This window comes from Dermacentor andersoni, chromosome 9 (genome assembly GCF_023375885.2).
Source record: "Dermacentor andersoni chromosome 9, qqDerAnde1_hic_scaffold, whole genome shotgun sequence".
NCBI classification, from domain to species: Eukaryota; Metazoa; Arthropoda; class Arachnida; order Ixodida; family Ixodidae; genus Dermacentor; species Dermacentor andersoni.
The window spans coordinates 17392428-17404446 of record NC_092822.1 but is presented as its reverse complement, the minus strand read 5'-3'; the positions used below and the strand labels follow the sequence as shown (position 1 = coordinate 17404446).

General features: G+C 46.9%; 1 protein-coding gene across 2 annotated transcripts in view; it reads left to right on the top strand.

Moving 5' to 3' along the window:
• Positions 1-12019, top strand: part of LOC126527475 (tudor domain-containing 6-like) — a 59538-nt gene that overhangs the window by 11481 nt on the left and 36038 nt on the right. For both annotated transcript variants that reach the window (XM_055068570.2, XM_055068569.2), the window contains exon 4: positions 2329-2523. In XM_055068570.2, the coding sequence (XP_054924545.1) occupies positions 2329-2523 (195 nt within the window). The remainder of the gene's footprint in view (positions 1-2328; positions 2524-12019) is intronic.

Sequence of the window (12019 nt, the reverse complement as noted above, 5' to 3'; positions counted from 1 at the left end):
CCCTGGAAGGCCGCATTGCTGTCAGCATCGCTGTGAGGTGCGACGTACCTGCGGAGGAGGTCCAGAACCGCGACGGCTTCTCCAAAGCTAGGATTTGGCAACTCCCCGGCATCATGCGGCTCGTGCTCCTTGTCGTCACTGTGCCACGGCAATGGCAACGGACGAACGAATATCCGCGGGAAATTTTGCCCTCTTTGGCGTAATCATGCTAACGTGCTAACGATTGTTTAGTATTGCTGCGGAGCGCGCGCGTCCGAGCCGCCCGGTTGCGCGCAGCGCGGCGTGGGAGAAACGTAAACAAGAAAGGAGAGCAGGCCCGATAGGCGGAGCAACGCTACGAGCAACGCCAACTTCCGGTTTCACTTTAGCTTCACAAAGAGTGACGTCAGGGCCTCTCCCGAGTTTCCTTCCTCCGTGAGTCGACCCGTCCAACAACCATGCGGTGACCGTAATCACAGTGATGATAGTAAGATCATTTTTCACGAACGGCCACTTAGTGGCGGCCTCATGCGGCCTCTCAAACTGGCGTGCGGCTTCTTGCAGCCAGTTCCATAGCCAAGCCCGGCCAAGCCCAGCCAAAACTCGTCAAAAGCCAAAATGGCGGTTGGAGTGCGTTGTCTACTTTAGCCCAGGCGGGTTCGGGGTGCTAAGTTGCGACGTATCATGCGGGAACGTTTTCACAGCTACAACGTAACAGCGGGGTTCCTTATACATTGGATCCTATGGAAGCTATGCCGGGACCGGATGAAAACGACGTAGCAGCCGGGAAAACGCAGCAGTGAGGAACGTAACAGCGGGGTTCTACTGTATATAAGTGCTACATACCGCGATGGCGCACGGAAACCAAAGGTAGCATTTAAAGGTAAGTTGTATTCAAGGGCGATATTGTCAAGTGATCATTTCCAGTAGTGCATCATCTTCAAGATATTTCGTGCGTCTCTGCATCGGACGCATCGAAGCAGGCGAACAAAATTCTTTCTGACACAGCGCCAAAAACGAACAGGAACTGCGTGCTGTATTTGGCATGAAGGAGAAGGCGGCTTGGCGACCATGGTGTAGAAGCAGCAGCAAGCCATGCAGGAATGCAATACCACCAGAGCAAAATGGCCGATGTTTTATCACGGTCGCAGTTTGGCTAGTCCAGTCGTGTGTTTATGCACACTTAGCACCGAGCCCCTCTAGCCCAGCTGTGCCAGCCTCAGCTACTTATCATCCTTTACTACAGATGGCGGTAGTTGTCTGGTTGGTCTCATCAGTCGACGAGCCCGGCGCTTCCAGTGTGGCAGGCAGCAGCTGGTGAAGTCGGATATGTTGGGCCATAAGATGCTAAGATAGCTAAAATTTTACCCTGCGCTTTATAGATGACTCGCAGCAGCACTGCAATCAGTTGTTGCCGCAGCGCTAGCGGACAAGTGCACGGCGAGCGAGCGCTTCTTTGTTTGTTGATGGCGCACATGCAACATGCTCGCTTCAGTACACCCAAACGGCATACTGCTTATCAGCCAAGCTAGCACGCAATGCACCTCGTTCCAGCTGCCCCGGCGTATGATAGGACGATGTTCTACTCCCACGCCAGCCACACAAGACAGAAGAACGTCCAATTTTCACCAATGTAGCGTAACTGCGCCACGCGTGGATCGTGTCCGCGTTAAGCCGGACTACACCGCACCTTTAGCTTGACCACCCCAGTGCACTCTCCTTCGAGCGGGAGCAGAATGCATCGAGGCCCTGCTGTTGAACGTAGACAACCAGATAGAGAAAACTGGCTGGACTCTGAGAATACTTTGCATGAAAAGAACGTCGCGGGCGCACAACGGTGTTGTCACAGCGCTCAAAGCAGCTAACAAAGTGTACCAACTCTGTGGCTAGCAGACATGTGGGACCTGTTCACTGATGCACCAGAACGGAATACAAGCAAGGAAAGCAGACAGCACGGGCAATGGTTCTCCACTCTTCGCTGTACGTCACTTCCGCTAGGCGATAATGGCAGCATTTTTTCTAGTTTCAGTATGAAAAACATAGATTTTTGCTAGCTCTTTGCAACGCATTGACCTGTATTTCAAGCCTAAGATTTTGCACAGAGGCTACTGCGTAACTAAATTATCTGAAACTGTGCTTTTTATGTGGTCGAAAATTTCGTTGTAGTTGGCCCTTAAACGGTAAAGTTGACGAATAAGTGTCCACAGCAGCGCATCTCAGCGGATCCTCCTGGAAGCTGTTGTTTGACTTTGGCAGTCATGCTCTGATGGTTTCTTCCTAATTCCTTAACTACTACTGCTTTTTAAGCAGTTTCCAAATGCTACCAAGCCTGTGGTATCTGTTTTACAGGAGGTGACCATCAAGGTGCATGGTTGTGGCCTTGACAAGGTCCATGATGTGGACGTCATTCTCCCTACTGGAGTGAACGCTCGTGATCAGCTGATTCAGGAAGGACTCCTGCAGTGTTCGGGTGGCTTTGCTTGTCCTCCACAGCCTCCAGCGCCTTCTGTGCACGTGCCACCTCCACAGATGTCTTCTCCGGAGGTCAGGCGTTTTTAGCCATTCTTAGTGTTGCCAGGGGCATTAAGGAGACATGAAAGACTGAAAAAGTGGTTGTCTTTTTCTCTCAGGTGTACTCGTCTGTTTGTTTGTCGTTTGTTTGTCACTCTTTCTTCTTTCATTCATTTTTCTTTCTTTTTTGCTTTTTGAAACTGGTATTTTAGGGTACCAGAAGTTTTGCTGCATAACCTCACCAAGTTTCCCACCGCTTGGATTGATAATTTTAGGCATTAGTAATGATTTGTATGACCTCTTCAAATAAAATTCTTGCTGATGCCTGCGTAAAAATTTTTTTAAAGGTGTTCGAATACAGTAGAACCTCGTTCATACATATTGGAGAAAGGAAAACACTAACAAAAAGTATTAACCAGAAAAGCGAATGATTCAAGGTCGCAAGAAAATACCATACTTACGCAAATCTAGGCTGGCCCCAATTCTAAGCAGACCCCCAACAGTCTGAAGCCAGAAAAAAAATATATAAATTACCTCGAATGTAGGCCGAACAAAAAAGTGAGGACAGCGTTGACAAAATGAAAACAACATTTATTGAATATGAACGTGCCGAGCTCGAAGCGGGGAGGAAGTGCGCCACCCTCCAGTGCATGCCAGGATCCAGGGAGAGGGTAGGGAGTGGGTGCGCGTTCTTCTCTGGGCAGCCGCGCATGCCCAGCCATGCCGCTGTATTTTGAAAGAGAAAACACAGCTGCGCTATGTTTTCTTGGCTTAGTTAGCGTTAATGCGAGATGCAGCACGAAGGTAAATTCGCTCGCTGCTGCTTCCTCACTCTGGCGTTTTGACAGAGTTTCCACGCTCATCAAGTCAGATAAGTTTGCTTGTGCGTGTGTGACACCATGCTTGTTGATTTAGGTAGTGTGCCTATGTTTACAAGTTTATATGGCCAATAAAACTACTGTCCTTACTTTGTACAGCTAGCTGTCCACTAATTTGCTACTGCAATCGATGCTTTGCCTTTCGAGCGAAACTAACTTTTCTTTTTCGCATTGATGCTGAAGTTCCGCCCGGCTTGAACGTTTGACGATGCCTCTGCGGCTAGCATAACTTCTCGTTTGAAAGTTGAAAGTGGCACTACAGCATCGGCTGTTTGGTGCCAATACGTTAACGCCATGCCGCACGCTGATACGACACAGGTCAAAATTGCGACATCACTCGTAATTCATTTGGCTACTGGCACGGCTTGTGGCTGTGAAACAGATTTTTTTTAGATGGCACTAGCTGTGCGCCATATTTATGAATTTAAATTAAATGTTGGCATATTTCTTTAGTCCCTGAATCAAAGCTGACCATAAAGTTTGCTATATGATTATTTAAGAAAGAAGTATTAGCCAAAATTCATAGGTTAAGCAGATCCAACGCACATGTGAAATGAAGCTTTTGTGAAGCGATTCATGAAATGCTATAAATTTGCCCATTTCATTCCTGTGCCTAATACAGTAGAACCTCGATAATTGGAAGGCTGCCGGACCATGAAAATTCTTTGAGTTAAGCATATTTTCTAAGTAACCAAAATGAAGGGAAAAAAAGAAAACAAGAACTTGCCACAAAAAAGGAATCGCCTTTATTTTCTATGTCCGAGAACAATTAGTTGAAATAATCACTGAAGCGGGATTGCTTGGTGCAGTAGTTCGCCCAAGTGCGATGTTCTCCAGATGTCTCGGAACACGTGGCATAGGAAAAAATCACCGCCGGTCACTCAACAAAGCTGCAGACGACGTTCACGGAATTGATAACCGCCACTAAAGAGGGCGCTTCACTCCAAAAAATTTGTCTTGGTGGATATTCAGGACTTCATAATTGCACCGTCGGGGTTCCCATTGAGCTAATGTATAGTCGGGACCAATTTTTCAGATGAATTGAGGCCCCAAAGTTCGATTTACTGGACTAAGTCTCACGTTCCGAGCCACGATACGCATTCTTGGAGGCTGCCATGTTGGATTTTTTGCTGGCTTGACTTCCAGAGGCCCGCTCTATGGCTTCCTAGATTGGGAGGCGCACACTATTCAATACACTTTTAAACAAGTTTACACCCTTTGGGTCATATCTTGCAACACAACAATTATCGTCATTTGTCTTGTCCGCATTTCCTTTCTTTAACTCCACGAGCCCGGTACTTTCAAGCCACGAACGGCATGTGCGTTATCAGCATGACAGAGCATTCTCGACAGGAAAGTAGTGAGCGCAGCGTTTTCAAGCAAGGAAACGCAAGCAAGACTGATGACGATTACTGTTGTGTGGCAAGATACGACCCAAAGGGGGTGTACATTGTTTCAAAGTGGGTACGTTCAATTCGCCTGCACCACCTGAACCAGCTCTCGAGGTGCTGCACTCTGCCATTTGTTTCAAAAGGTGCAGGAAAGGTGCAGAGCTGGTTCATTATTTTGCTGCACCCACTCGACTGTCGGTGCCAACTTCGTGCTGGCGTACAAGTGGGAAGAAGCGGCGCAGCAGGTGCAGCACATGGGCACGAGCGCAGTTAAGCCTGGAGTGAACTTTCGCGGCGAACATCGCTCGGCACAAATAGCTGCGGCAGGACACCGCCGATGGTTCACTGGCATTGCTTACATTCAGCGATAAACAGGCGGACGCCGCAGCGGGCTCACCGCGTATTTGTCAGTGTTGCCAGGCCCTAAGAATGTGCTAGGCCCTAAAAAAATACTAAATAGGCTTTTTATTGTATTATTTGTTGTTAATGACTAAACAAGTTGGAAAAAAAAGTTTCATAGAGGTGCTTACAAACGATTTCTGCATATTTCATTGAGCTGTAAGCGTTTTAGCGAGCTGGCTTTGAGCCTTCTGGCTATGTTAAGCGGTGACACCGCGGAGCGCGGGCGTTGCAGAAAGTTTTGTGGTTTTCCACCTGTCACTTTAGTTTACTTTGTGTAAAAGCACGTTGCGGTTATTCATGTTTACTTCAGTTTCTGTTCCTGTTTTAAAGCCTCCTCCAACAACAAGCGTTTACTACTGCAGCCAGAGAGGATAGAAGTATCGGTATTTGACATGAAATGGGCCTGTCAGCGGCTCTCGTTCCCAATGCCCTAGGCATTCCGTGCATCTCCTAGGCCCACACAGATGCAAACAGCCACAGAACCAGGCATGGTCGGTTTCTAACTGTAATCTGTCGTCGCTGTTTTCCCTCAAGGCACTCGACCAGAAGGGACTTTTGTTGAGCGGGGGTGGTTTCTGACCGAAGAAGCACAAAACCAAGCTTTGCGAGCACGCGTGCCTACAGCAAGGGGGGAAAAAAAAAAAAAAAACCAGCTTCGGGTGCCGCGAGCGAGCAACCGTTTCGTCCCCTATACCCGAACCCATATGGGCAGCACCACACACACAAAAGAGAAAATAATAAGAAAAGCAGTACAGTGCACTCACTATTTTGTGCCATGGAACCTTCGATCGAATTGGTAAGAAAGCTGCACCGCACTTATAATTATTATCTGTTTCGTGAACACCTCATTTAAGTTTGTGGACAAAAAGTAAGTTTACACAAATTTGTACTTTTAACCCTTTCGCTGTCACCGACGTACCGGTACGTCATCGCGCTTCCCCCCCACAGTGTCACTGACGTACCGGTACGTTCTCTATCGCGCGTTCAAAATTTCGCGCCTGAGCGCAAAGCTGGCGCTCCTGGACTTGGCCACGCCATCTGTTGACTCTTCTTACAAGTTCGTATTTTCGCCCCGGCCTGTGTTAGTACACGTATTGAAGAGTACGGTGCGACTGCCACGCCCCCCTCTCTTTTTGCCGAGTGGCGCGGTGGCTCCGCGTTCGCTGGATCATGCGTCGCGCGCGTGTGGTTATGGGTTCAAGGGTTGTTCTGCCATCTCCGCCGGTTTGAAGGTTTTTATTTTTCTTCTGTTCGTGCGTCTGCTCCGGCGCGTCAAGTTCAGGCGCACGCGCCGCCGTTGCCTCTCCGAAAAGAGTGACTCGATTGCTGCTTTCGCTCTCTCGCCGCACCCTCGCTTCCGACTTGCAGCAGTAAACGTAAAGCCCTTCGAACTTTGTTTTAGCCTTTTTCTATCTCCCTCTTCTTGATCACACAACGTCCCATTTATCTCCGTTGCGCGGGCGACTGAAAGCGCATCCTCCCTGCGCGCGGTTACTTTCGGATAGCTGAGCAGCTCGAGACCTTCGTCTGTTCATTGGAGCGGTGGCTCTTAGGATTCAGAATACGAGCTGAGCTCGGATTTGGACTCGGACAGCGTCTAACGCGACGAAGAGATGAGTTCCGCATCGTCAGATTCGGATGTTATAGTCAGGCTGATGATGATGATGATGTTTACTAATAACAGCTGCAGAACATTAAAATGTGCATATTGCATTGACTATGTTATTTGTATACCAATCATAATCAAAAATAAATTGCTATGTTCATTCCCTGTTATGCTCGCTCCCTGAAACCAAGCCGACACTGGGGGTGCGTCACGGCCAGAAAGGTCCGACAGCGAAAGGGTTAAACATTCAGTATACAGCTGTAATGACCCCTTTCATGTGCAGAGAGGCAGAAGGTGTGCCGCCAAACTAGCCCAAACACCCGCATTCCATCGCTTCAGCGCGGCCGCGCGATGGACGCTCCGGTGGAAAAGCAAAAATACACAAAAACCAACCAGCTGCCGGAAGTTGTAGGGAGATCAATCGTCGCGACGCCTGGCGAGCGCGCAAGCCGCTTTTGCCACTTCCGACGGCGATTTTCCGATTGGTCAGGGTAGCCAGCGGGAGTCAAATTTTTGGACGTCAAGGGGCCAGTGTTCGCTGCCGGGCGTATTTTGTCGCCTGGATGCCGGTTTTCCGCTCCATGTGTCCCTGGCTTTAAAACCCCGCTTATGCACGTCTGATGTGTCTACGCAGATGTGGTGTGTATTTACGCCCAATCATACCTGCAGTTCAGGACCTCTGCGTGCACATTAGTCTGACATAACGCCTGCACCGTGTCTGCACCTTTGCATTCATGTTGAGTGTCTCGCTGGGCGTACACCTCAGGAATCAAGCTGCACAATTTCTGAGCTTCTCATGAACCGCCGTGAACTGGTTCAGAGTGGTGCAGGCAAATCGAGCAGACCTAGTGTAAAGAGCACGCGCCATCCTCCAGTCTTGGAAGCCATGCCCACTCTTCTTTGGCTGACGGCACTTCTTTTCTCTTTCCTTTTTTCAGTCAGCACCATCGTCATAATCGCTTTATGCATGATCTGTTTCTTAGTATGTACCAAAGTTTCGGTTTCTATTTTGTATGTGTGTTCACTGAGCAGGTGTGTCTCGGAGACGCCACATCTTTGTGGGTGTGTACGCGCTTCGCATTTGTGTGATTGTTGCCACCTCCTGTGTGTTCGCTAGAGCGAAGTGGTGCGAAGCTCGTTTCTTTGATCTCCATGGCGAACTGCGTTGGCGGAGGTTGCCAACGCATTGATGCTCTTATAGAGCGTATACGGAGACATCACTCTTCCGCAAATCCAAGCAAGTCTGATCACCTCCAAGCATAGTATGAGGCAGGGCATTATGAGATTTTTTTAAAGCCACCCTTAGCCTAATAAGTTTGATTTTTGCAGACTATTCAGTCCCCGCATGGTCCGGAAAATCGGTCGGCAACTGTATGTAGCACCCTAACCTTGAGACGCATGTGCTGCCGGCCGGAAACTATGACTTGTTCAGATTGAGCTGCGCGGGCTATTCAAATTATCCTGTAGAGTTTGCATTGAAAATGGCGGGACCACTGAAATTCTTCTAACCGAGTATGAATTATCAAGGTTTTACTGTATCAGAAAGTTAGTTCATGGCACGAAATGTACCGCCTACTTGGCCAGTCCGCCGTTGTGGGCATGTGTCATAGTACAGTATTGAAATTATCATCATAACCGACACGTGGGCAATTTTGCTGATCCCCGTTGCAGGAATGCGCCATAATATGAAAATTAACATCCTAATCAACATGGGGACATCCTTTGTCGATTCCTCGTCGCAGGTATGTGCCATAGTATTGAAATAATCATCATAACCAACATGTGGACAATTTTGCCAATCCCCTGTTGCAGATATTTGCCATAGTATGGAAATTAACGTCCTAATCAACACGGGGACATGCTTTGTCGATCCCTCGTTACGGGTATGTGCCATAGTATTGAAATAATCATCACAATCAACAGGTGGACAATTTTGCAGATTCCCTGTTGCAGATATGTGCCATAATACGGAAATTAACATCCCAATCAACATGGGGACATGTTTTGTCGATCCCCCGTTGCATGTATGTGCCATAATATCGAAATTGTCATATAATCAACATGTGGACACTCTTTGCCAATCCCCTGTGTTGGGTATGTGCCATAGGATGGAAATTGACATCCTAATTAATGCAGGGACATGCTTCTTTGTTGAACCCTCATTGTGGGTATGCGCCATAGTATGGAAATTAACATTCTAATTAACGTGAGGACGCACTTCTTTGGCAATCCCCCTTTAAGGGTATGGGCCATAGTATGGAAATCATCATAATCAAAATGTAGACACACTTCTTGACTGACCCTTTGTTGTGGGTATGTGCCATAGTAAGGAAATCATAATCAACATGCGGCGATCATCTCGAAGAGATGGTAGGCATTTGCACAATATGTATGGGCCACTTCCTGGCCAATTTCCCATCGTGGGCGTGTGCCATTGTACGAAACAGTCGTCCTCATTATCAATATGCAGACGCGCTTCTTTGCCAATCCCCCAATGTGGGCATTTGCCATTGAACCACTCACTCCTTGGTTATGTGCCATTGTATGGAAATTATCATTATCAATATGCCAGCACGCTTCTTGGCCAATCCCCTGTTGCGGTTATGTGCCATGGTAGGAAATCATTATCAACACCGTGCTGGTGCAATTAAATCTATAACATATTTGATTGGTTTTATTTCTAAGTCATCTACATCACGGCTACGACTATTTTTAAGCTTCCGATACAATATTGTTACTTCAGGGATAGAGGTTGACATTAACCGTTGTATTCAGAAATGCATCTTGTCTTGAAGCTCATGCTTGACTTGATATAAATGACGCCTGGTGCATACGTGCCCAAGATGCTCATTGCATTTCTTTCAGTGCATTCATAACAGGCATCATTTAAATCAAGTCAAGCATGGGCTTCAAGTTAAGATGCAATTCTGAATACGCGGCTAAGTACATTGTAGGAGATAATCTCAGAATATGATTAGTAGCTCCGTGACAGAAAGTACCAGTGCCAATTTCAGCAGAAACATTAAAAAGGTTAACTAGTTCGGTCCCGTCAACCTTTTTGTTATTTATAACAAGGTTGTCAGTTGGTATGCATAGTGCTCTTGTTTAGTAACTCCAGGGCGTCTACCAACCAGGAATTCTCAGGGATGTTGAATCGTCTGAAAATACTCAGGGAAAACTCGGGGAATTTGTGCTTCTATCAGGGAAAATTAGCTGTAATTTTATTGAAAGGGAACGAAAGTCGCAGTAATGCTGGCTCGCGTAACAGAGAAGGGTCGTAACGAATCGTCTTTTGATGCTGTGTCGTCGGCTAGAGAAGTTGCCAGTGCACAGTCAATGGATGACTTTCTGGGTGCCCAACAGCTCCACATTAAGAAACATCAAACTTGCGGCCCACTGCGCAGTTATTTGTTTCTTCAGCGTAAAGGATGGAAGTCCTCTTCAATGCCGCTGTGAATGAGCGCCGAATGTTTAGTGGACTCGGAGCACTTATGACGACTGAGGAAGCATGGAACTAGCACATAGCTGGCTGTCAAATCCAATGCATGAAACAGGGAAAAGAGCTACAGGGAAAGAGAAACACACGAGCCGCGAGCAGTGTCTGTTCTTCCATGAACTATCGATACTCCCCGCAAGCGCCGCTGTTCTGAGTGTGCCGCTGCAAATGGAACAGCGGCACTTCCATGAACTATCAACACCCCCACATGAGTGCTGTATGCACTGTAAAACTCTCAAAAATGTTTAAAAACTCTTCCGAAAAGCGAACAAATGGTATAGCGGCAAGCTACAGGTGGGGCCGTAGAGCAAACATAAAATTGGGAACTACATTGTAGCTCCCATGATATTCGTTGGTCTCACTTGTTTTTTGCGTTGCTAGGTTTTGGTTTAGATTGTAAGTCAACCCCCCACACTTCAGATTTTCAAATGTTAAAAAAGGAGTCGACTTACAATCGTGTAAATACAGTAGACCGCAACATATTGTGTGATATTCTGGAAGGGGAAGGCTTAAATAATGATTGTCTACAGCTTTTGGGAGAGATTTACCTAGAAAATACCGTTTGCATTGAATGGGAAGGGATGAGGAGTGAGGACAAAGTTGATATCAACAAGGGACTGAGGCAGGGGTGCCCTTTATCCCCGCTGCTGTTTATGATGTACATGGTGAGGATGGAGAGGGCACTAGAGGGAAGTTATATCGGGTTTAATCTCTCACACAAGCGGGCGGGTACAGTAGTAGAGCAGCAGCTTCCAAGTTTATTTTATGCAGACGACATTGTGTTGCTAGCTAAGAAGCAGGGCGATTTGCAACAGCTGGCTAATATCTGTGGACAGGAAGGCGAGAATTTAGGTTTGAAATTGAGCATTAGAAAATCGGATGTTATGGTATTCAATGAAAACAGAGAACAGACAGGGCCAGGAAATACCTCAAGTAAAAGAATATAAATACCTTGGTATATGGATAAACAAAGGCAGTAGATATATAGAAACACAGAAAAGAACAATAACAGTGAAGGAAAGAGAAATGCAGCCATAATGAAGAACAGAGCGCTATGGGGATACAACATATAGGTACGAAGTGCTCCGGGGTATGTGGAAAGGTGTAAAGGTTCCAGGACTTCCTTTTGGAAAAGTGGTTTGCTTGAAATCAGGGGTTCAATCAGGACTTAATGGCAACCAAAGGTCGGTGGGACGCCTCGCATTGGGCACTCACGGGAAGACTACAAATGAAGCTGTGCAAGGCGACGGGCTGGTCAAGTTTTGAAGTGAGGGAAGCTCACAGTAAAATTGATTATTAAGAACGACTGAGGAATATGGAAGAAAGTAAATGGGCTGGCAGAGGGTTGAGGTATTTGTACAGGAAAAACATTGATTCACAGTGGAGGAAAAGAACCAGGAAGCTTCCCAGCAAGTATGAGGCCTGTCAAGTGAGAAACACAGCAACAAAAAACGTCAAGTGGAAAGTCGGAGAGGCTGAAATAATTTCTTGGGTGGCGGCAACGGAAAAGAAAGCTGCTATAAGTAACTGCTTAAGAGGAAAAAACGAGATCAGGAAAGAAACAATTTAAAATAATTCAAAGGGGAGCTCATTACTTTTCGAAGGGACAGCAGGATTCCTTAGAACACGCACCTATAAAGCGAGATATAAGAAGGAAGACTCATGCGCTTGCTGTGGTAAAGCTATGGAAATGATGGAGCATGTTTTGTTAGAATTTGAAGATATCTGCCCAGCGGTCAATTTAGTAATCTCTGTC